The sequence below is a fragment of the Canis lupus genome, chromosome X (assembly GCF_011100685.1).
Source record: "Canis lupus familiaris isolate Mischka breed German Shepherd chromosome X, alternate assembly UU_Cfam_GSD_1.0, whole genome shotgun sequence".
In the NCBI taxonomy this organism is placed as follows: domain Eukaryota; kingdom Metazoa; phylum Chordata; class Mammalia; order Carnivora; family Canidae; genus Canis; species Canis lupus.
In genome coordinates, this window is record NC_049260.1 from 106,643,913 (window position 1) to 106,669,325 (window position 25,413).

A 25,413-nucleotide genomic window follows, 5' to 3' on the forward strand; every position below is an offset into this window, starting at 1 on the left:
ATTTTCTGTGTAGACAGTGCGGAAGGGGGATAAAGTAAACAGGCGGAGCCTTCCCAGTGGGCTTTCGGCACGTCATCAGTATAGCTTTCTAGACCCTCTGGCCGTCCGCCGCGCTCAAGGACACGCCCCAGAAGCGATCCCTGGGGAACGTCACCTTCCAATCTCTTCCCGCCCTCGGGCTCTGCCCTTGGGAGCCCAGGAGAAGGCGGGGCTTGCTGGCGGGGCGGTCCCGCGGGCCGTCGCTCTGTGGCGCCCGGGAGGGGGCGTGGCCAAGCCAGGGGCGGGGTTCCGCTGGCGGCGGCTGCCCTGGCAGCCGGCGAGGGGCGGAGTTCTCCGTGGGCGGAGCTCCCCATAGGCTGCTGGAGAGGGGCGGTGGCGGAGGCGGAGGCGACAGCAGCTGAGGCTGCATCCCCGGCCCGGCCAGGGAACGGGTGACCGAAGGCGGGCCGGGGCGCTTCAAGCCTCGCGTCCCCCTGCCCGGCAGCTCGGGCTCCCCTGGGCCGGCGGGCCCGCGCCGGCCCGGGCCCATGGCGGCGTCGGCGGCTCTGTCGGCGGCGGCGGCCGCGGCGGCCCTGTCGGGCCTGGCGGTGCGGCTGTCGCGCTCGGCGGCGGCCCGCGGCTCGTATGGCGCCTTCTGCAAGGGGCTCACGCGCACTCTGATCACCTTCTTCGACCTGGCCTGGCGGCTGCGCATGAACTTCCCTTACTTCTACGTGGTGGCCTCGGTGATGCTCAACGTCCGCCTGCAGGTGCGGATCGAGTGAGCGCGCGCCGCCGCAGCCCCGGCCAGAGGGTCCCGCGGGCCGGGCCGCCGCGGGCAGGGGCGCGGGCATGGACGACGGCCGCCGGGACGCGGCGCGGGCAGGGGGCGGGGCGGCCCGGGCCCCGGGGCCCTAGACCCCCGCAGGAGGACGCCGGCCACCCGGCCGCGGGGCCACCCTGCCCGGCCCTGGCCGCGACCCCCCCGCCCGCAGCATGGCCGGTGACCGATTGCACAGAAACTCCACAAACGGGCCCTTTCCGTCGAGCTCGAAAGAAAAAAAAAAAAAAAACGATTTAAGTGCCGCCGACCTGTTGCCTCACGTTGGCCAGAGGCGGGGAAGCAGCAAGGAAAAATTCTGCAGCAGGGACTTGACTGGCCTCAGTCTTCAAGGTAGGAGGCCCGAGGCTCCATGGAGGACCCATGGGCTGGCGGCGGCGCTTGCCATGACATCTTGGTGGCAGGGGGAACTGTGGACGGGACGCCGGGAAGCTAGCCCCGGAGCTGCCCAGGCAGGGGGCCGCAGGCACCCCAAACTCCCTGGTCCTCATTCCCAGACGAGGGTGAGGGGCAGCGGCGGCCTGGGCATCTGGGAGGTCAGCCCATCCCCGCCCCGCTTTGCCCAGAGGCCTGGCGTTGCCACCTGAACCCCAGGGAATGGAGGGGAATGAGCTGGGGGAGGCCCCAGGGAAGACTGTAGAAGGAAAAGATGCTGCCACCCTTTGCCCCCTTGGGGGACCAGACAGGAAAGCTGGTTGTGTTCTTGGCCAAAGCCCTGGTCAGGCCTCTTCCCATCCCTCAGGCCCCTGGGGTCTGGGCAGCTCACGCCCAGCGCTTGGCAGAATTGCATCTGCCCCGTGTTGGTGTCCAGGGGACTGCTCTGGGCCTGATTCTGCTGTGCCTGCTGCTCGCCTACCCCCAGGGGCATCCTCTGGCGCTGGGCATTTGGACATTTGGAGACCTAGAGTGGAAAGGTCGCCCCGCCCTATCCCTGCCCCCACAGTCTCTCTCTTGCGCCATCACAGCCACCCTCCCTCCAGCCTCTACCTCTGCCCTCCCGATGCTACTGAGTGCCGCCTCCAGCAGCCTCTGTGCACCCAGAGCATCCGGGGAAATGGGGATCTCCTTGAGCAGACGGCAGGCAGTTCTCAGGCTCGCGTGGCAAAAGCAGGTGGAGGAGGGGCTTGGGAGGAGACAGCACTTGGGGAAGCCGTCACCACTCTTCGTGGGGAGGCCACTGTGAAATCTCCATCTCTTTCTGTCTTTCAGGAGCCAGTGTTTGTAAGTGGTGACCCACCCCTTCTCTGGCCTTGTCAAGAGACTCCAATCCCTGCCCATGGGGTGCCCCTGGCCCCACAGCCGCCTGGGGAGCAGCTGGGCAAAAGGCCTGGGCCAGGAGGAGAGAAAGGACCTTTCAGGCAGAGGCACTGAGGGGTGGGGTACCCAGTGGTCCAGTTGTTGCATGGGGAAGGACTCGACCCTGTCATCTCAGCACTAGATCTCCTAGCAACACTTTGAAGGAGTTCTGTTCTCCCCACCTGATGATTGGAAAGACTAGTTCTGGGACAGGGAGAGATTGTCCTTGTCATACAGATAAGAAGTGGTGGGGCTGAATCTGATCTGCCCCCAGACTTTGGGAAAACCTGGCATGGTAGAGGGTGGATGTGGGAGGGAACTCAGGGCCCCTCTGAGGGACCTAAGGGGAAAGAGAGAGGTCCAGGGTAGGGAATGTGGGGGATTGGCTTTTCTTGGAGTGCTATGGGAGGTCACAGGGGAGACAGCGAGAGCTGAGGTGGACTCAGGAGAGTCCTAGAACCCCTTGCGGAGCTGACGTCTACCCACACGGCCTGGCCTCCCCAGCACCCCACCCCAGGCTTGACCAAGGGCTCCTCAGCAGTTGAGTGGCAGGAGCCTCTTAGTTTGGGTGGCAGGGTGGGGGTGGGTGGTGGCATGGCTCCTGGGGACATGACGGAATCAGGAGGGTGAAGGGATAAACCTAAGATGAGCCTGGGACCCGTGTGTGACTCCGTCTCTCTGTCCCCAGGCTCAGGGCCCCAAGCCCAGGATCACTCAGAGAACCTTCTCTGGATGGGCTTGGATTGGTCCCGGAGGACCCAGGTGTACTGCTACCTGGTGCACCGGGATGGCCAGGCATGGCCCCAAGGGGAGCCAGGAAAGACCCCTGTCCCACAGCTGCTCTGCCACTGGTTGCTCTTGGTCCCCACGCTCTGAATTCCTGGACCTGAAAACCAAAGCAATCTGGTCAGCCCCAGGGACAGAGTGGCCCAGTGTCACACCTCCTGCTTTCCTCAGCTGCCAAGCTGGAAGCCTGATCCTGATTGAAGAGCTCTGCCTGCCTCACCCCGGGGACTGAGGCCAGACGAAGCCACCATGTGTCCCCTGCAGCTCCCCACAGGGTGTGATGGCTTCCTTCCTTGTGCCTAGTGCCCTGGGGTCCCTGATCCGGGTGGAACCTCCCATACCCCAACCCTTTCCACCGAGGTCCAGTTCGGTGAGCCTGCCAGCCTGCTGACTCCATCTACAGATGTCTGGGGACAGCCTTCAACAGCCACCTGAGGCTGTCTGAGAGGAGAGGACGAGGGGCCTCCTTAGGGCTGATCCACTGATGTGCCCCTTTCAAGACCCCCGTCTCACCCTCGAGCGACCGGCTCCCCAGCTGCAGCCTTGTGGCTCAGGTGGAGCTGCCTGGGGCCTGTGACATCTCTTACCGGCTGGGAGAGGGTTGGGGGGAGCCTCAGGGCCCCTGGCCCGCGGCCCCTCCCCTGCAGAAAGCTCCATCCTGTGCCACCCCCTCCCCCAGGGTATAGGGTGTCCCTGCGCAGCCCTCAAGGGTCAGGGGAGGGGCAGGGGAGGGGATGCACGTCTTTCGCCCCGTGTTCCTGCCACTGCTTTCCTGACCGGTTTGGCCTTGAGTACTTAGCGCGCTTCTTCCCCACCCCTTCCCTCTCCCGCACTGGGCCCTGGCTGCCTGACAGGCTCTCCATGCACTTTATTTATTTGCAGTCTGTGTTCCAGGCGGCAGAGCTTCTACAGCATCAGAGCCACGGGCTGAATATGATGACTGTCACTTTCCCGTGTGTGATTAACTGCTGGTCAGCGCCCTCTGCTCAGAGGAATGGGCTCGTTTCTGCTGTCAAATCCTGTCACTCTAAGTTAAAAAGAAAACCTTCCCTAAGTTCAATAAAATGAAATACAAGTGGAGGCCATCCTTCTGGTGTGGCGCAGTAGCCTTCGAGGAGGGGGCCAGCGGTGATATCACGCTGCAGGGCTGTGGGGTGGGGGTGGCGGTAGGGGTGGAGGCCTGCTCCGGAGGTGTGGGGAGATGGGCTGGCCTGGGCCACTGCTCCTTGAGGAGAAGGCAGCAGTGGGGCCTGGCCCGAGGAGTGGGAATTTGTCCTACTCACAACCTTTATCTGAATGACCAAGCACCTCGGTCTTTTCTCCATTTTCGAGCTGGGCTTCAGAAAGCACTTAACACCTGGAGGCTTGAGGATGGGCTGGGGGAGGTGGGGTGAAGCGGGCTCTCTGCACATCTTTTTGGGGCCCCCAAAAGCCACAGCAGGTGGCGAGGACCCCTTGTCTCCCTGCTAGTCCGGTGGTGCCCAGATTTGGGAAAGGTAAAGCATGGGGACTGGGAGCCTGCTGCCCTTCCCCCCAGCTTAGGCCCCACCTGTCCCTTCAGAGCCCCAGCCTGGTGACTCCTCAGAGAGGCCTGGCCATGGGCTCCACGGGCTGCAGAGCTGAGGGTGGGTACGCAGGCAGAGGCCTGGTGGAGGGGGTCTGGGGAGCACAGTGGCCCAGGTAGAAAAAGGAAGGCTCTTGGTCCCCAGGGGGCAGGCGGCTGAGGAAGCAGGGCAATGGTCACAAGGAGGAGCACAGCCTGGGGCAAGGGCCTTGGGTATATTCCCCTTGCTGGGAATTTCTGGGGGTCCAAGCACCCTGACAGGAGAGAGACCCTCCTGACATCTGCCACCACGGGAGAGATGGACCTCAGTCCCTGCCAGTGCCCGGAACCCGCCCTTCACTCATCCTGTGGAAGGAGGTGCCCCAGAGGCTGGAGGGGGGGGCACACCCAGCAGGGAATGGCTGCTGGGCCTCTGGGTCTGGATAATACCAGTCGGGTGCCCACTTTCCCCTGGTCATGTCTCCCTGACCTGGCTGTAAAGTGGACATGACAATAAAACCCCCTCCTTGTGGGGTCTTCTGGCCCTGTGCCCAGGGCTTGGCCCAGACAAATGCTCGGCTCATGAGATGAACATTTCAGAATACTAGCAACAGAAATTTAAAAATTGGAATAAAGAAAATATTTTATTTCATTCACAATAGCCTAAAAAGAGTAGAACACTTAGGGATAAAAAAAAAAAAAAAAGAACACTTAGGGATAAAGCAGATAAAATATGTACCAACCTTGCATACTAAAAATGAGAAAACATTGCTGGGGTATGCCTGGGTGGTTCAGCAGTTGGGCTTCTGCCTTCTGCTCAGGGTGTGATACTGGAGTCACGGGATCAACTCCTGCAACGGGCTCCCTGCATGGAACCTGCTTCTCCCTCTGCCTATGTCTCTGTCTCTCTCTGTGTCTGTCATGAATAAATAACTAAAATCTTTAAAAAAAGAAAACATTGCTGGGAAAATTTAAAGAAGCTCTGGATAGAGGGGTGCCTGGGTGGCTCAGTTGTTTAAGCGGCAGGCTCTTGATTTTGGCTCGGATCATGATCTCAGGGTCCTAGGATGAGCCCTGCGTGGGTTCTGTGCTCAGAAGTGAGTCTGCTTGAAGATTATCTCCCCCACAATCCTGCTCCAGCTCACTGTCTCTCTCTCTCTCTCTCTCTCTCTCTCTCTCTCTCTCTCTCTCTCTCTCTCTCTCTCCCTCTCATATGTATATATATAAAATGAAGAATGAAGGTATATAGAAAGACATTTCATAGTTTGGAGACTGAATATTGTCAAAGATGGCAATCTTCCCCAAATTTATCTGTAGATTGAACAGATGCTCTATCCAGATCTCAGCTGAGTTTCCTGTAGAAACTGACAAGCTGAACCCAAAATGTAGGTGGAAATGTATATTACCTTAAATAACTAAAACATTTTGAAAAAGAAAAAGTTGAGGATTCACCATACCTAGTTCAAAACTTAGTATAAACTATAGTAAGAAAGACAGTGTGGTATTGGAGCAAAGATATGTGTATTAATCATTGGAACAGATTGAGAGACTTTAAAGAAATCCTTACATTTATGATCCATTGATTTTTTTTATTGTGGCAAAGTACCTATAAGATGAAATTTGCCATTTTAACCATTTTAAAGTATACAATTCAGTGGCATGGAGTACAATCACAATATTTTGCAACTGTCACCAGTCTCAAGTTCCAGGACATTTTCATCACCCTGAACTGGAAACACCATATGCATGAGGCTGTCAATCCCTGTTCCCTCCCTACCCCAGCCCTTGGCAACCAAAAATGTGTTTTCTGCCTCTATAGATATGCTTCCTCTGGGTATTTGATAAAAATGAAATCACAGATATGTGACTTTTATGTCTGGTTTCTTTAACTTAGCATAAGGTTTGGGAGAGTCATCCACATTGTTACATGTGTCAGTACTTTGTTCCTTTTGGGAGGTGAATAATATTCCACTGGATGAATATACCACTTTTGTTTACCCATTCACATATGCTGTTGGAGATTTGTGTTGTTTAGAACTTTTGGCTCTTTTGAATAGTGCTGCTAGGAACATTCATGTACAATTTTTTTTTCATGTACAAATTTTGTTTGGACACCTGATTTCAAATTTTGGGATCCATATCTAGGAGTGGAATTTCTGGATCACATGGTTATTCTACGTTTAACTTATTAAGGAACCACCAAACTATTTCACATAGAGGCTGCATCACTGTATATTCACACTAGTAATGTATGATGTTTATGATTTTGCCACATCCAACCCTATAACTGTTATTTTCCTGTTTTGAAATTATGGCCTCCTGGCGGGTGTGAAGTAGTATCTCATAGTAATTTTTTAAGATTTTATTTATTCATGAGAGAGAGAGAGAGAGAGAGAGGCAGAGACATAGGCAGAGGGAGAAGCAGGCTCCATGCAGGGAGCCCGATGTGGGACTAGATCCCTGGACTCCAGGTCATGCCAAAGGCAGACAACCGCTGAGCCACCCAGGCATCCCTCTCACTGTAATTTTTATTTGCATTTCCCTAATGACTAAGGATGTTGAGCATCTTTTCATTTGCCTGTCGGCCATTTGTATAACTTTGTAGAAAGTTTAGTACTTAGGGATAAACTTGACAAAAGAAATGCAAGACCTGTACGCTGAAAACCTGAAAAGAAATTCAAGAATGAACATAAATGCAGAACTATGCCATGCTCATAGATTTGAAGACTGATGAAACTGACATATAGATTCAGCGCATTCCCAACAAAATCATAGCAGGACTTTTAAAAGAAATTACCAAGGTGATTCCAACATTTATACTAAATACAGAAGGCTTAGGACAGCCAAACAATTTTGAAGATGAGCAGAGTTCCAGGGCTTTGACGCCTTCAAGACTTACTATAGAATGTAAGCCATCATCCGGGCCTTGTGGTATTGCAGAAAGACATCAATGAACAGACGAGAGTTCAGAATGTACTCAGAACTAGGTGGACAATTGCCTTTTGACAGAAGCGTCAAGGCAAGCCAATAGAGAAAGGATAATATTTTCAAGAAATAGTATTGTGCACATCGGAAAGGCCTGCCTGGAAAAATGAAACTTGACCCTAACCTCACATCCTATACAAAAATTAATTCAAAACCATGGCATACATGTAAGAGACAAAACTGTAATACATGCCACTTGTGGGTTACTGTAGCTCTCAGCTGAACTGCTGCTGGTTGTGCTTCTCTCCGATGTCAAATTTAATAAAAAAGTCATACCACATCACCCTGGCGATAGGGCTAAAGCAGATGCCCCACAGGCTCACACTGACCCCCACATCCCCAACCCCCTTTTGGTGCCCCAAGACCTTTCCCCTTAAAAACTGCTCCGAAAAAAAAAATAAAATAAAATAAAAATAAAAATAAAAAAAAAAAATAAAAACTGCTCCGCATGGCTGACTGCCGCCCCTTAGTGGAAGGCGAGAGCAACGGCCCCGCCAGGCTTTCTGATGTAGTTCGAGGAACTCGCCAGGAGATGGCGCCACGCTCAGCACAGGCCAGATTCGCGGGAGCACAAAGGGCCTTTCATCCAGCTTTGACAGAATTAAGCTGCCTGCAAACTAGGAACCCCTGAAGATGAGATAGGGGTTTCCCAGTTACCCGAGGTGCAAGATCTTGAGCAACGAAGACCCCTGAACGGATGATGTGCTGCCGATTCTAGGCATGCTGCAACCATGATTCTCAGACACGGGGGTAGCAGGGCACCCCCGTGTCACCAGGGTCTGTTCAGAACCCCGTTAATACCAGGAGATGGTCAGTCCCATCTTTAAACCGGGGCCCGTGCGGTCCTGGAAGGCTGGGGAAGCGGAAAGCAGCGGGGTTTGGACCCTGGCTCTTTGGGTTGTGAGCGGGGACTTCTGCCAGGCCCGCGTACTCTCTGTCTGCCCCCCCTTCTTCGTCTGCACAAGGATTAGTGACCCAGGGTCCTGTGGGGAGTCGGTGAGGACATGTCCGTCAATGAACAAGCATCGCGCGGGGCCGACACGTGGAAGCCGTGGGGTAAACGAAGACTAGTCTTTATCGGCGCTTAGCCGTGTGGGCAGCTAGTCACACAGGCTGTGCGGGGTCAGGGACGCCAAAAGGCAGCCCCGTGTCCGCGTCGGGGCCACAGACCTGGTGGTGGGGGTCCCACAGCTGCACCACCTCTCAGGGGCCGTGGGGAGCGCCCTGCGCCGGCCGGAGCCCCAGCCTCGTGACTGATGGTGACACTGGCAGGTGCCACAGGGTCCCGGCAGGCTGTCACGGAGGCGGGGGGCGGGGGGGCACGTGGGAGGGGCCCCTAGGGTCACGGCTGCTGTGGCACCCCGCTGGGCAGGAGCCTGGCCTGCCACGCGCGGTCCCCCAGGAACGCCCCCTTCCTTCCAACGGGTGCGCGTGGGGTGCTTCACTTCTGCTCAGGGGCTCTCAGCTGCAGGGGGGTGGGGGCTCGCGGGGCAGCGGGGCGTGTGGGTGTGGGAAGCGCAGGGGTCGGTGTTAGGGGGGTAGGGTGGGGGGGCGCAAGGGGGCTTGGGGGTGCTGGACGCGGGGGTCGCCCTCGCAGCAGGAGAGAAAGGAAAACACGAAATGGAGGGGATTCCATCTGTCCCCCTGTTTCCTGCTTTGGGAAAGACAGCCGCCCCTGAGTCTGACATCTGTATGGCGGCTCCAGTCGACAGGGAGGCCCCTGATGCTCCCGGGGGCTCGTCTGCATCAGGCCCTGCTGGAAACATCCCGAGTCCTAGCTGGCCTGAACGTTTGGCCCCTAGTAGCCACAGCAGCCAGCCTCTTGGGGCCTCTTCTTCCCCCCCCAACCCCCCTACTCCCCAACCCCCAAACCCCGCCCTCTCCGTGCTTCTGGGAGAACCGAAGGATGAGAGCCTAGCCACATTCCTGCCCTGACTCCATTCTTTCCTGCGACTTCGCCTTTTCCTCTGCCAGGGAGAAGCAGGCCTTGTCAGGCATGGCACAGTTTCCTGTCCCTGCTTCCTGAGAGCTCTCCAACCCGGGCCCACTTCTTCCCCACTTGTGTGCTCAGCCCAGCCAGCGAGGTGCTTGAGCAGGGCTTCTCTGTAGTGGGAAGGATTTGGAATCCCAGCATTTCAGAGACCAAAGGTAACCTTTGTTTCTTTGCAGTTCCTTTTATTTCGTTAGTTTTGGTTTCATCATCATCATTAATAATATTTCTTGGACACAGAAGAGGAACAAGGCTCTGGCCTAGGCCCCTCATAGTACTGGATTCTGCAATGTTCTTTATAGACAAAAGAAACGAGAGGAACAGCTTATGTCAGGCAAACAAAAGGATTCAAGAAACAATTACATTGTTTTTAATGTTGAAACCTTTTTTCCTCTCAGTGTTTTTTTAAAATATTTATTTATTTTAAAGAGAGAGAGTGTGTGTATCCATGTGAGTGAGGGGAGGGGCAGAGGGAGAGAGAGAATCTCGAGCATACTCTGAACTGAGCACTGAGCACAGGGCTGGATCTCACCACCCTGAGATCAGGACCTGAGCCAAAATCAAGAGTCCCATGCTTAACCAACTGAGCCCCCAGGCGTCCCTCCCCTCAATCTTTCAAATCTAGCTTTCAGCAAAGCAATAGAGTGAGTGCAGTTAAAATGATGCTGGAAAGATAGTAACAAGGCATTCCTGGCAAGGAAAGGCATTTTACAGCAGACTTCTCCTTCAGCATCTCCTGAGCGCAGTTTGTCCTCATGTCTTGAACGAGGGACATGACAGCCTCCTCTATGGAAGCCTTCTTGTTTTTACTCTTGCCCCTCTGTTCTAGACACAGCAGCAAGGCTGAGTTTTTTCAAACAGAAAGCATGTCCTTCAACAGATGAATGTATAAAGATGTGGTCTATATATACAATGGAATATTACTCTGCCATCAGATAGGATGAATACCTACCGTTTGCATCAACATGGATGGAACTGGAGGGTATTGTACTGAGTGAAATATGTCAATTGGAGAAGGACAATTATCATATGGTTTTACTCATATGTGGAATATACGAAAGAGTACAAGGAACCATAAGTGAAGGAGAGGGAACTGAGTGGGGAAAAAAATCAGAGTGGGAGACAAACCATAGTTTGTCTATGAGAGACTCTTAACTTTGTTAAAAGTGGGGGACTCTTTGGGAAAGGAACTGAGGGTGGCTGGAAGAGAGGTGGGTGGGGGGTGGGGTAACTGGATGACAGGCATTAAGGAGGGCACATGATGTAATAAGCACTGAGTGTTATATGTAATAGATGAATTATTGAAAACTACATCTGAAATTGATGATGTACTATATGTTGGCTAATTGAATTTAAATTAAAAAAACAAACAGAAAGTATGCTTCTTTCTCTTCCTTAAGCCCTAAGATTTGGCACTTAGCAGCAGATCCCATCCTTCTGCTGTTCTCTTGTACTCTGCCAGTGACCCTGCCACTTGTGCCTTGGGAGGACCTGTACCTTTCAAATGGAGAGGCTCACCCTGATCATCTCCTGGGATCTCCTTCTAGTTGTTCAGATCTCTGCTTAATGGTACATCTCAAAGTGGCCTTGCTGTCCACCTTGTGTCATGCCTGCTTCTAAGCTGTCTCTCAATTAGAACTTGTTTACCCCAAGAGGGCAGTGTCCTTGTCTGTCCTGCCCTTGACTTATTTCCAACACTTAGAACAGGTGATTGATAAATATTGGTTTAATGGCGGTCAAGATAATACCACTGTTTTTTCCCCTTCTTGTTCTTAAGCATACAGTGATTCTTCACCTGGTTTTGTGCTACTTCATAGGGCCTTTATATTTTAATTGGAAAAGGGAACAAGATATAGATTCTTTTACTTGAAGAACCGTACTTAAGTGCTTCAGCTAGTCTAAACTTCAGTCAACATAAGCCTACTTACCTCCTGGGCTGTGAGTTTGTATAATAAATGGGGGCAGCTTTTATGAACTGCAGAGCACTGTCCTCGACCACAAGAGTGGACTGATGAGGAAAAGGAAGCTCAGAAAAACTAATTGGTAGTAAGTGAACAGAGATTTGTCTGCTATACCACGCTGTAAAGCACAAATCCTGAACCATATGTAAATTAATTGATTTTAAGCAGATAAAATACCAATTCAACACTTTCAAAAGAGGGAGTACATGCTGAACCACAATAGGAAACTTCATTTTAATGGATTTTTTTTCTTTTTCAGAAATTTTCACATCTATTTCTCAAATTTTTTGGCCTTGAGGATTTTAACAAATTATTTTTTTATTTTTTTAAAAATATTTTATTCATTTACTTGACAGAGAGAAAAAGAGTGCACAAGCAGGGGAAGCAGTAGGCAGAGGGAGAAGCAGGCTATCCAAGGATCAGGGAGCTTGATGCAGGACTTGATCTCAGGACCCCTGGATCATGACCTGAGCCGAGGGCATTGCCCAACTGACTGAGTCACCTAGATGCCCAAGCCTTGGGGATTTTAAATAAGCTCATAGGACCCTTGTCAACATGTTTTTCAGACTACACCACATGCACTGCCTTTCAACATACAATATTATTATTTGGAATCTTTTTTTTCTGCTTTTAAAAAAAATAGGATAGAATTTTCTGAAGTTCTATTCAAATAATTACTCCAATTATGTTAAATTACAATAGTGACTACAGAATCATATTATAATGTAGTGGAAGTGTCTTGACTCTTCTAGGCATTTGGAGCTTTTCATAGAGGTAGCTCAGTGTTCCAGCACCATAAGCTTTGCTGTTAGGTGGCCTCATTTGGAGTTCCAGGTCTCACTTACTAATAGTGATGCTGACCAATTATTCAACTACTTGGGACTCATTTAAATGAGTCCCTTATTTAATGGGGTGCCTAGCTGGCTCAGTTGGCAGAGCATAGGACTCTTGACTTTGGGGTTGTGAGTTCTAACCTCATGTTGGGGGGTAGATTGTGTTTAAAATTTAAAAAAATCTTAAATAAGAAGAAATAAATTAATCCCCTACTTAAAATATGGAAGTAATAAAAATTGATCTTACCAGGTTGTTGGGGGAAATCAGTGAAAATTGTATATGTGCAAAACCTTATGCACAGTAAATGTCAGAATTTTGCTGCTTCTTTGAATTTTAGATCAATAGAATGAATGTTTTCTCAGATACATTTTATGTTTATCATTCAGTATTTTAATCACCTGACTTAATAGAAATATGAAAAAAAAAGAAAAGCACAATCAATTTTCACTGCGGAAGTGTACTTACAATGAAAGACACTGTCCCACATATGTGAAAAATCCATTTTACCATGAAATCTGAATTATACGAAGTTGAAAATATGAAAAAAAACTATCCCCAACTACCACTCATTTGTTTAACTTGCCATTATATTTCATTTGAGTCAGGATAATCCTTATTTGAAAATATCATTTTAATTATATAAAAATATAAAAATCCATAAAAACCAGAAATACAGATGTATTTTCCTGGGCTTTGCTGATTTTTATTTGCAATTTCTCTCTCTCTCTCTCTCTCTCTCTCTTTAGAGAGAGATTACACACACATGTGCTGGAACAGGGTTTGGGGAGGGGTAGAGGTAGAGGGAGAGAGAGAATCTTTTTTTTAAGATTTTAGTTATTTATTCATGAGAGACACAGAGAGAGAGAAAGGCAGAGACATAGGCAGAGGGAGAAGCAGGCTCCATACAGGGAGCCCGATGTGGGACTCGATCCTAGGATCCCGGGATCACACCCTGAGCCAAAGGCAGATGCTCAACCGCTCAACCACTGAGCCACTCAGGTGTCCCAGAGAGATAGAGAGAGAATCTTTTTTTTTTAATTTTATTTATTTATTCATAGAGATGCAGAGAGAGAGAGAGAGAGAGAGAGGCAGAGACACAGGCAGAGGGAGAAGCAGGCTCCATGCAGGGAGCCTGACGTGGGACTCGATCCAGGGTCTCCAGTATCACACCCTGGGCTGCAGGCGGCGCTAAACCGCTGTGCCACCGGGGCTGCCCGCGAGAGAGAACCTTAAGTAGACTCTGTGCTCAGCAAGGATCCCAATGCTGGGCTCGATCTTAGAACCCTGAAATCATGACTTGAGCCAAAACCAAGAGTCAGATGCTCAACCGAGGCATCCCTGCAATTTCTTTTTCAATACCACTTACAACTCACCTCCATTTCCAGTCTCATTACGCAAGTGCAAAGTGGCAGAAAGATCTGTAATAAATATATTTTTTACAAAGGCAACATTGTGAAACTAAGTCTCACTTAATAGGTTCTATAAGTGGAGGTAAGCGACTGTGAAATAAAATAGAGTAAGATGCAGTAACTGGAAATTTTTATCTGAAGTTCTTTCAATGATCTTTGTCCATTTCTTCATGTTTAAAGATGCACATGAACTCAATGTTATTGAAATTTCCCTTTTGTCAATAGTCTCTGTACAGCTCAGGTACTTCCTTGTCTGGAAACCAATCTCCAGTTGCTGTCAACAGCTCTCTCAGAAAATGTTCCTGAGGGATCCCTGGGTGGCGCAGCGGTTTGGCGCCTGCCTTGGGCCCAGGGCGCGATCCTGGAGACCCGGGATCGAATCCCACGTCGGGCTCCCGGTGCATGGAGCCTGCTTCTCCCTCTGCCTGTGTCTCTGCGCCTCTCTCTCTCTCTCTCTGTGACTATCATAAATAAATAAAAAATTAAAAAAAAAAAAAAAGAAAATGTTCCTGAATCGTGCCTGCTGCTTCTTCATCAAAGCAAGAAAAAGTGTTTTTGGTGACATCTTCTGGATCTGTGCCATTCAACTTCTCACCAAACATCATGAGAAACAAGGTGAAATTTACAGGCCCTAGGGCATCCTTTATCGTGGCATTGAGGTATCCATCAGTTGAATTCTTCCTTAGAGAAGCAAGCATATCATGCAGATTATCTTTGTTGGTGAAACCATCTCTGTTCTGATCAGTCATGTTGAAGACCCCCTTGAATTCCTAAATCAGTCAAACACAGTTTGCTGGCCAAAGATGTTGCATTCTCAATCTTTGCCTTTTTGCTCCACATGGTGGCTGTTTAATTCTGGAGATGTGCCCTTTATTTATTTACTTTTTGAAATATTTATTTATTTATTTATTTATTTATTTATTTATTTATTTATTCATGAGAGATATAGAGAGAGGCAGAGACTTTGGCAGAGGGAGAAGCGGACTCCCTGCAGGGAGTCCGATGCAGAACTCTATCCGGGACCCCGGGACTACACCCTGAGCTAAAGGCAGACACTCAGCCACTGAGCCACCCAGGTGTCCCTGGGGATGTGCCCTTTAGAAGCTATGATTCACCCTGTCTAAACTCAGGGATCATAAATGAGGATCCAGTCGATCATCATCATAGAAGTTGTTTCATTCAACAGAGCTGGCTGCCAGACATCAGACTGTGTCTTGGATTTTATTTTTTTTAATATTTTATTTATTATTTATTTATTTAAGTCACAGACAGAGAGAGAGAGAGGCAGAGACACAGGCAGAGAGAGAAGCAGGCTCCATGCACCAGGAGCCCGACGTGGGATTCGATCCCGGGTCTCCAGGATCGCGCCCTGGGCCAAAGGCAGGCGCCAAACCGCTGCGCCACCCAGGGATCCCTTTTTTTTTTTTTTTTAAATATTTTATTTATTATTTATTTATTTAAGTCACAGACAGAGAGAGAGAGAGGCAGAGACACAGGCAGAGAGAGATGTGTCTTGGATTTTAGAGTTCATATCAGCTGCAAGGAAAATGAGATTGACAAAATGGTGGTATTTGTTTGAGGCTGGGTAGTAGGTACACTCAAGTTTGTTAGACTTCTCTTTTGAATTTAGTGTGTGTTTGAAAATTTCCATAATTGGGCACCTGGGTAGCTCAGTCAGTTGAGTGTCTGTCTGCCTTTGGCTCAGGTCATGATCCTGGGGTCCTGGGATTGTACCCTGCATGGGACTCTGGGCTGAGCAGGGAGTCTACTTCTCCATTCTCCTCTGCCTCACCCCCTGCTCAAGCTCTCTCTCTCTCTCTCTCTCTCAAATGAATAAATAAAATGTTGAAAAAGGAAAAATTCCATAATATAAGTAAGTTAAAATTTCCCCTATCTCCAAAGAGTTGTAATCCAATGGTTTTCCAGCGCTTTTAAAAAGTAAACAAAAGGGGGATGCCTGGGTGGCTCAATGGTTGAGGATCTACCTTTGGCTCAGGGCGTGATCCCAAGATCTGAGATCGAGTCCCACATTGGGCTCCCTGCATGGAGCCTGCTTCTGTCTCTGCCTCCCTCTCTGTGTCTCTCATGAAAAAATAAATAAAATATTTTAAATAATAATAATAATAATAATAATAAACAAAAGGAACCCTTTTATTTTTCGAATAAGATCTAGGTGGAACCCTAATATGTAAAGCACATCAAAGGCTGAAGCTTGGGGGCTGGCGACTAGAGTTAGGTCTCTGGCCTTCCACCAGCATCAGCCCACAGCTACTTGGGGAGTCCTATGCTGGCTTGCTACTCAAGTGTGGTCTGGAGGACCAGTATCAACAGCATCACCTGTTGTGATGAGCTTGTGACTCTGAGGCTCTCGTATTAGAATTTGAAAAGCATGGCTCTGTGGCATTTTTAAGCTCTGGAGGCTCCACAATTGAGCTTCCTTATTTTACAAATGAACTAAAGAAGGCTTACAGCAGACAGAGCCCGAGGAGGAGGAGCTGATGAGAGCCAGGCGGGTGGCTTGGTTGCCTGACCTTCAGCCCAGGCATTTTCTGCATGGTGCTTGTATTGTCTAGCCCCAGAGGCCAGGCTCCTGCTTTGTTTCTGTGACCAAGCCCTAAGCTTCTGCCTGGTACCGCTAACAGGGCCCTTGTCCCATGTCCTTGCATCTAAATCTATAACTTACTTCTTTATCTAACATCAAGTTCCTGCAGAACTGAGGTAAAAAAATGTTCCCACTCTTCCCCTCTCTGGATACATTCCTTATCCCCAGTCCTTGTTAGAAACCATCTTTGATGAGTTGGACAGCCTAATGGGAAGAATTCTAGGAAGGTAGACATTTGGCATCACGGTGTCCCCAGGCTGGTTGGAGTTCTGGACTAGGATTCTAGTTTCTAGCAGGTTCTGAGATGAGCAATATGGGGACTGCTGTCCATTCCCTTGGCCATGTAATTGCCAATTGCTTCTTCCTCTGCCAAAGCTGTCAGGCAGGGTCCTGCCACTGACAACAGACATTTCAAACGTTGTTCCTTCTAAAGACCATTTTAAACCATAATGGAGGGGATCCCTGGGTGGCTCAGCGTTTTAGTGCCTGCCTTTGGCCCAGGGTGCGATCCTGGAGTCCCGGGATCGAGTCCCACATCGGGCTCCCAGCATGGAGCCTGCTTCTCCCTCCTCCTGTGTCTCTGCCTCTCTCTCTCTCTCTCTCTTTCTATGTCTATCATCAATCAATCAATCAATCTTAAAAAAAATAAATCATAATGGATACTCAAGCTATTTTTTTTAAAGATTTTATTTATTTACTCATGAGAGACACAGAGAGAGAGAGGCACAGACATAGGCAGAGGGAGAAGCAGGCTCCCTGCAGGGAGCCTGATGCAGGACTCAATCCCAGAACCCCAGGATCACATCCTGAGCTGAAGGCAGATGCTCAACCACTGACCCATTCAGGTGCCCCTACACTAGAATATTCTTAAATAGGAAGCTTTAGATGTTCTATTCCTGATCCCACAAGCACTCCCATGAGGCTGGGGATGCTTAGTGTAACCCTTGTCTCAGGCCACAACGGCATGGGTAAAACAAGCAGTAGGTGTTCATCGATGTTATCGTGTGTCCTGACCCAGCACTTGTAACCCTGTTGCCAACAGCAGGCTGGCACTATATTTTTAATTGAACTCTCCATATATACCTGAAATGCGACAGTCTACCAGCCGATGGAGGTGAGGAGAGAGGAAGACAAAGCCCAGACCATCTTCTCTTCTCCTGAGCTTGGTCTGATTCACTTCAGGACTGTCAGAATTGGCTGAGCAGAAGGGCATGAATGGGACACAGGTATGGAGCAGGGAGGAGCCTGCTACAGTCCGAAATGACTTGAAGCATTTGGGGCATGATTTGCTGGAGGTGAATGACTTATGTCGAGAAACTGTTACGAACATTTCCAAACTCAAGTCCATGCACGCCTCCAGCTGCTGAAGTAAAAAAAGACAGCTGGCAAGGTCTGAACGTCCAGATGTTCTTTCTCTACCTTCCACGGCCAGAATGAGAGGTCTCACGTGCAACATCCCTGAATGCGAGATGCGTTACTCTGCCATGGTCCTTCTGCTTGTGCGATTAGCTGGGCTGGCTTATTAGTAGCCCCCTGTGGCTGCTGATCAGCAGAAGCCTTCATCTGTCTGGTGAGGTTTGAAGAATTTGAGATTAAATCTCAGGATCTAAGGTGTTCCTATTAGATTTCAATATGCAGGGCAGAGTGTATTTGGGCCCAGGCCCTGCTGCCCTGCTTAGAGTTGTCTGTGTCAGGTTATGTGAATACCATGAAGTGACTGCTGAGTGAAACTGAGGAATAATGATCCCTTGACTAGAGTAATATCTCTAGGCCTCTGTAAATTATTTGGGGCTAAGGTACCCTGAGGGCCGTAAGAAGCACTGCTTTACAAAAAAAACCTGGCTACTTCCCAAGAATGACCAACAATGAAAGATTTCTGGTTTCATAGGTCTAGAAGATGTTTGTGAAAATTAGCTCCAGTCTTGCAAAGTCCCTTAAACTTTCTGGATTAAGGATTTCGGTTCTGAACTGGGGCCTTGGCAGGGAAATGGGGCAGGTCAAGGATGAAAAGGACAAAGGTCAGGAGCCTGGGAACAGGTGAGCTGGGTCCTCTGCTTTGGGTCTAAACTTGGCTGTGATTTTCATTTGTGGCTAAGATCCTTTTGCAAGCTCGCTGGTTGTTCCCAGAATTCCTTTCCTTGTGGTTTTAGGACATTCTTGCTAGCTGTCAGCTGGGGGTCACTCTCAGCTTCTAGAGGCTGTCCACAGTTCCTTGCCAAGTGGCCCTCATATTTTCTAAAAATGGAGAAATACAAAAGGCTTGGATAGCAGTGAGAGGAACTCTGTAATGGCAGCATGAGGACTTTCATAAACCTGCTCCTCCAGAAAGGCAGCAAACTGGCTGGCAGAAATGGTCAAAGTCAACGTGTTCAGAACTCCAGATGTTAACCCAAGGCTTGCAACAACCTGAGGAGATTTTATTTGAGAAAAAGTGCTGAATCACAGTAAGAACAGAGGGTTTATGGCCCTTTAACTCAGAGTATTCCTATTCCCTTCTCACCAGCTTCCCAGGAGTATTAAAATCCCGCCTTGCAATCTCTGTAGCTATAAAAACCATGTGCCTAAAAAAAAGCCTAAAATAAAAAAGCCAAGATGGAAAACAATCCAAATATTCTTCCATTAATAGTGATGATTTGAGTGGGGAGTGAGATTTGAGCAACTTTTGCTTTTTACTTTATAGCAATTCCATGCAATTAAATTTTTAGAAGAGTATTACTTTAAATTTTTTTTATTAAGTAAACTCTACCTCAACATGGGGCTTGAACTCATGACCCCAAGATCAAGAGTCGCATGCTCTACTAACTGAGCCAACTGGGTGCTCTACAATAGTGTTACCTTAAAAATAAATAATACAAGTAAAGATCGAACAGAGGAAGAGTTCCTGAAAATACTCTGGTGATTAAAGGATGGTAGATAAAAATTGCACAGAACTATTTATGACTGTTTCTAGCTTAAGACCTGTGTGAAACATCAATGTTCCTTTTGTATGATGTGCCATCTTTAACAATTGGTTTTAGTGAAATCCAAAAAAACATTTCTAAGAGCTTTTATTTTTTTTAGGATTTTATTTATTTATTCATGAGAGAGACACACACACAGAGAGGCAGAGACACAGGCTCTGTGCAGGGAGCCCAATGTGGGACTCGATCCCTGGTCTCCAGGATCACACCTTGGGCTGGAGGCAGTGCTAAACTGCTGAGTCACCACAGCTGCCCTTCTAAGACCTTTTATAGACTAACAATTTGACCTTTGGTGCCTGACTCTACTTTCACTACAAGAGTGTCAGTTTGTCAAGTATAAATTCTCTTCCCATGGTGGTTTTCAGGGACATAACCATAGCGAGTGATAAAAACTAGGGTATGGGCTTTATCAGGCAGGCTGGCTCTACTATTCTTTGCAAAAATAACTGTGAGTGAACTCCTCTTTAATCTTAACAGCTAGCCAGAAGCTTCTGGTTAACAGTTTAACCAGAAGCCATCAGAAGCAGATTTTTGTGCTCACTGTTATAGGTCAATCTGGAGCCTGAAACTATTTTTGACGATGCAGAATAATGCATCCTGGGCAAGAGGTACATTAGCAGGAAGGCTTTAGGTAGCCACCTGCTGTGATAACATCCCCACAATTATTTAGAAGGCCATCTGTGTGAATGAGCTGAGGAAAAAACCTGCCACGAATAAAATTCCCCACCTCCCACTCCAGACACAACAATTATTCATGTTTTGTTTGAGACCAGGAAGTAACCTGCAGGGTTCAAATTCTCCCATAATTATTGGAAAGTATCTTTGCTTAAGACCAGGAAGTAACCACTGTGATCAAATCCCCCACAATTATCTGTTGACCATGGATAGGATTCAGATCTTCTTTGATGGCCCTGAAATTATAGGTACAATTTTGTGCTAATGTGAATTGGGAGAGGGTCCATTGCTTTCATCAGTTTCCTGAGGTGGCTTGTGGCCAAAAGAAATATAAGATCCACTGATCTAAGGGTTTGCTGGATTGAAACTAGGAAGTACTGGACTGATGAAAGGCATTCCTTTCCCCCCACCTCCCATGAGATTCTTCAAAGACAGCTAAGAGTCTGGGGTAATCCCTGTACCTGCAGTTTTTTGGACACTATATTCAGGCAGACTATGTGTAGGGTCTAAGGGCAGACCACTCCAAAATGTTCTGCTTTGGCACTTGATTATTTTAAACAAAAGTTACTGAAAAGACAGCCTGTGTAAGAAGGACATTCAGACCCTCCTCTGTCTCCTTGAAAGCAGAAACTAAATTTCCCATGTGAAAGGTACCCTTCCTGGACCAGGAGGTAAAGACACATCTTTATCACTAGAGGTGGGAAATCCAGAGCAGACAAGACTGTAGAAACAACTCTTGTTACTTTGTACTAATGTACAACCCTGGCCCAAATTCTGTTTAGAATTCCTTACTGACTGAAGCTCCCAAAATTACATTTTCTTTGTCCTGCCAGTGGCTTACAGATTTATCATCTCTTTGTCTAAAAAGGAGAAAAACTGCCTGCTTTGGTCATTTCTTTATGTCTCTATTTCGTTATTTGGCCTCCATGCACATGTAATAAAATTTTTGTTTTGGGGGTGCCTGGGTGACTCAGTAAGTGTCTAGCTTCGGGTTGGGTCATGATCTCAGGGTCCTGGGATTGAGCCCCACATTGGATTCCCTGCTCAGTGAGGAGTCTGCTTCTCCATCCGCCCCTTCATTCATGCTCTCTCTGTCTCTCATCGAAAGATAAGTGGATAAAGAAGATGTGGTTTATGTATACAATGGAATATTACTCAGCCATTAGAAATGACAAATACCCACCATTTGCTTCAACGTGGATGGAACTAGAGGGTATTATGCTGAGTCAAATAAGTCAATCGGAGAAGGACAAACATTATATGGTCTCATTCATTTGGGGAATATAGGTAATAGTGAAAGGGAATAGAAGGGAAGGGAGAGGAAATGGGTGGGAAGTGTCAGAAAGGGAGACAGAACATAAAGACTCCTAACTCTGGAAAACGAACTAGGGGTGGTGGAAGGGGAGGAGGGCGGGGGATGGGGGTGAATGGGTGACGGGCACTGAGGGGGGCACTTGGCGAGATGAGCACTGGGTGTTGTTCTGTATGTTGGCAAATTGAACACCAATAAAAAATAAATCTATTATTAAAAAAATTAAAAAATAATAAATAAATAAATAAATAAAATAAAATAAAATCTTAAAAAAATTTTGTCTCCTGTTATTCTGTCTCATGTGTATTTAATTCTTAGTCCAGCTGGAAGACCTTGAATGATAGAGGAAGAATTTTTCCTTCCCTACAGATGGAGCAATGAGGGGAGAGCTAGAGGGAGGAGAGCATGATAAAATGGAAGGGTGCTTCCAAGCTCCTGACCTGGAAGGGCTATCAGGGAGAAGGATCTGTCCCAGCTTTGAGAGCAACTCCAGTCTTACCCAAGCTGTAGAGCCTAGAGGCGAAGGCAGCTGGATGTTTCTGGATGTGTGGACCTGGCAATGAGTAACTGCTATGTTAGGAACCATCATAGATCCTGTTGCTATTGGATTCGGGGAAATTGCCCCTGGAGCAGGCCAAGATAGGACAAAGGGCCAGACCTGTGGGAGATAAGCTGCCCAGCCTGGAGTGAAATGGGCTGAAACAAGGCAGTAGCATAACATATAGGGAGCACTGACTGGCATTCCAAGTCCAAGGCTCACTAACTGTGTGCACTTGGCCCTTAGCCTTTTGATATTCCATTCCCTTCTCTGCAGACTGTGAGTTTTGGATTAATGACACCCCCGAGCATGTATCTTTTAGAGTTTCAGGTTTAAAACCTTTGTTTATGTTTCCCAAACTCAGAAAAGTATGACTTAGGAGCCAATTAGTGCTAAGATGAAATTAAGCTGATCATCTATAAAGTATATCTACCTGAGGCCCTGAGATGCCTCATGACATGCTGCAGTAGAGTTGATTTTGATGTCTCAGGTGCCAACTCAGAGGATTCTGATTGAATGAAATGCTCAAGAGGAAAGGGCTGGAATTAGAATCATGCTAAGGGCTGCAGCCAGAAAATCACTGCCCTAAGAGGAAAAATAAATGTGTTAATTCCTCTGGTGGAGGCAGTAGAATGGATCTGAGGGAAACTGAGAGAAGATCCTGTTTGGGGGTACAACTTTATTACATGAATCAAAAATAAAACCTTTGGGAGGGGGTCCCTGGGTGGCTCAGTGGTTTGGCACCTGCCTTAGGTCCAGAGTGTAATCCTGGGGTCCTGTGATCAAGTCCCACATCGGGCTCCCTACATGGAGCCTGCTTCTCCCTCTGCCTGTGTCTCTGCCTCTCTCTCTCTCTCTCATAAATAAATAAATAAATAAATAAATAAATAAATAAATAAATAAAATATTAAAAAAAAGAAAATCCTTTGGGAGACAATTTTTTAAAGGTTTATTTATTTATTTCATAGAGAGAGAGAGAGAGCAGAGGGAGAGCAGAGGGAGACAATCTTCAAGCAGACTCTCTGCTGAGTGCAGAGCCCAACTCTCGGCTTGATCTCAGGACCCTGAGACCAGGACCTGAACTGAAACCAAGAGTCAGACCCTCAACCGACTGAGCCTCTCAGGTGCTCCATGGGAGACCATTCTTGTCAATCTACATAGAGGATCATCACCATAGAGGCTCGCCTATACCTTCAAAACTGAAGGATGTATTTATGGTGCATTAAACTTCAGAAGTGGTTGATGACATATCCAGGAATAGTCTCCCATATTCTGGTAGGAGTTCCAATTGCTTGAATCCTCTTGGGAAGCAGTTTTCAAATATTTAGTAAGAGCCATGAGATTGTTTGTAACCTCTAACCTAGAGATTTCCATTTTGGAGACTCTATCCTAAGGAAATAACCCAAATGATTGAAAATTCATTGTGTACAGATCGTCATTCCAGTGCCACCAATCTCATCAAAATATGGAAAAATGATGCACAAAGTATTCAAAACAACAACTACTGATGTACTATAGTCCAACCCCTTCCCACTTCTCTGGCCCTCACCACCTGCCTATCATCCACACATTCTCTTCTTTCTTTTTGTTTTATTGCAAAAATGCTCCCTAAAGTGTCACTATCACATGCACTATGCCAAAGGCACTCAACCACTTCTCAAAGGAGACAAGCCTCCTCGTCGGTGTCAAAAAAAAAAAAAAAAAAAAAAAAGAGACTGTCCAAGAAGAAAACATACAACCTCCTTGTTGGTGTCAAAGAAGCCTCAGTTAGACCAGATTCCTGCTGCCAACCTTGATGCAGATGAACCTCTAACAGATGAGGAAGACGAGGATGAAGATTTTGAAGAAGAGAGTGATGATGATGACACTGCAGCTCTTCTTGCAGAACTAGAAAAAATTAAAAAAGAAACAGCTGAAGAGCAGGCCAGGAAGGAACAAGAACAGAAAGCTGAAGAAGAAAGAATACGTATGGAAAACATTTTGAGTGGAAACCCTCTCCTTAATCTCACTGGTCCATCCCAGCCTCAGGCCAACTTCAAAGTTAAAAGAAGGTGGGATGATGATGTTGTTTTAGAACTGTGCAAAAGGTGTAGATGATCAGAATAAAGACAAAAGATTTGTAAATGATACACTGCGATCTGAATTTCACAAAAAGTTCATGGAGAAATATATTAAATAGTACGGTTTTATTGCTTAATTAAAGACTGTAAGGTGTAAACAATCATTCTCACTTTGTTCTGTTTTTCTCTTTCCCCATCTAAATTGTGTATAGGCCTCCCTAATTTTAAGTTCCAAACTGTCTTTTCCTTTATTGATAACTTTATTTGATGAGGACTTGGGAATTGGTTTAACCTAGTTTTCATCCTCTGAATATTTCCAGTAATATGCTTTCCTTTTAATATGGGAAAGGGAATCTTCTTGTAATAAATATTTTCAAAACTCAAAATATCTAAATCTGTGCCCCCAACTTTTTTGTTGAAATGTATACAGCTTATAAAACGTTGCACAGTAAAAAAAAAAAAAAAGTCTCATCCTTGTTTTATACCAAGCTTCAAGTGCAATACCTCTGGGTGATGTTATTTCCTTTTGTTTATTTCTGCATGTGACACTTATTAATTCATAATTTCACCTGCACTTAAAGGAGAACATGACCCACCCCCAATAGTCCCAAAACAAGATGAGAGTAAGATAACAGAGTACCTGTTATATCATGTCCATTTCGAAAAGGAAGGGAAGAGGGATGCCTGGTAGTTCAGTCAGTTAAGCGTCTGTCTTGATTTCTGCTCAGGGTCCTAGGATCAAACCCCAGGTTCGGTTCCGTGCTCAGTATGGAGACTGCTTGTCCCTCTCCCTCTGCTCTTCTTCCTACTCACGCTCTCCCTTTCTCGCTCTTTCTCTAAAGTAAATAAGTACATCTTAAAAAAAAAGAAGGGGAGGGATCCCTGGGTGGCGCAGCGGTTTGGCGCCTGCCTTTGGCCCAGGGCGCGATCCTGGAGACCCCGGATCGAATCCCACGTCAGGCTCCCGGTGCATGGAGCCTGCTTCTCCCTCTGCCTGTGTCTCTGCCTCTCTCTCTCTCTCTCTCTCACTGTGTGCCTATCATAAATAAATAAAAAATTAAAAAAAAAATAAAAAAAAAAAAAGAAGGGGAGAAATCACCCATGGTGATCCCCAAAGTGTCACATATCTCACATTCTACTGGAGAGAAGAAGACAGGGGCTCCCGATTCCAATGAAGGAATGGGTTGCTTGGACCACATTTCTGCTGCCCCTGGTTTCTGCTCTCTAGGAAGATAAACCTTGTCCACCCTTGTCTTGTCCACATCTGAGGAGGGCACAGGGAAGGAGTCCCCTTCTGGGGGTGGAGCAGCCTCCTTCCTGATGGTAGGCTACGTGTGTGGTGGGGTAAGCACTCAGGTCCTTCATTGTGAGGCTGGAAGTTTCTCCAGCAAGATGATCCCTTTATCAACTCAGGAGTTTGGGAATATCTTTGCTTCTGGTCAATTGTATAGACTAATGATTAAACAGGACAGTTATTAAATAGTAGATTTCAGGGTAGGTGGCTTTTCAATCCTTGTTGCTAAATCCAACCCCCTGGCTCTGAGCTTAATGACCTTCCTTGGTTTCTGCTTTAGGATAATTCAAAACAATTGATTGGGATGGAGAGGGTTTGTGGGGATAACTGGTATTTTTCCCAGGCAGG

The 25,413-nt window shown here is 47.6% G+C and overlaps 2 protein-coding genes and 1 pseudogene across 3 annotated transcripts; all 3 read left to right on the forward strand.

Annotated features, from left to right (window-relative positions):
• The first annotated feature begins 527 nt into the window (after nt 1–527).
• On the forward strand, nt 528–764 carry SMIM10L2A (small integral membrane protein 10 like 2A). Its single transcript, XM_038588382.1, has one exon. It carries the CDS (start codon nt 528–530, stop codon nt 762–764), a length of 237 nt encoding a protein of 78 aa, XP_038444310.1.
• Nucleotides 765–881: 117 nt separating this feature from the next.
• LOC119878084 lies at nt 882–3,989 on the forward strand. Of its 2 annotated transcripts, none has more exons than XM_038588381.1 (3): nt 882–1,153; nt 2,030–2,041; nt 3,785–3,989. In XM_038588381.1, the coding sequence occupies exons 1-3, from the start codon at nt 976–978 to the stop codon at nt 3,865–3,867; spliced, it is 273 nt and encodes a 90-aa protein (XP_038444309.1). In that variant the 5' UTR covers nt 882–975; the 3' UTR covers nt 3,868–3,989. The 2 variants fall into 2 exon arrangements, with proteins under 2 accessions (XP_038444309.1, XP_038444307.1); XM_038588379.1 differs by having other exon boundaries at nt 887–1,153; nt 2,805–3,989.
• Nucleotides 3,990–23,337: 19,348 nt separating this feature from the next.
• LOC100687528 lies at nt 23,338–23,890 on the forward strand (annotated as a pseudogene).
• The last annotated feature ends 1,523 nt before the right edge of the window (nt 23,891–25,413 follow it).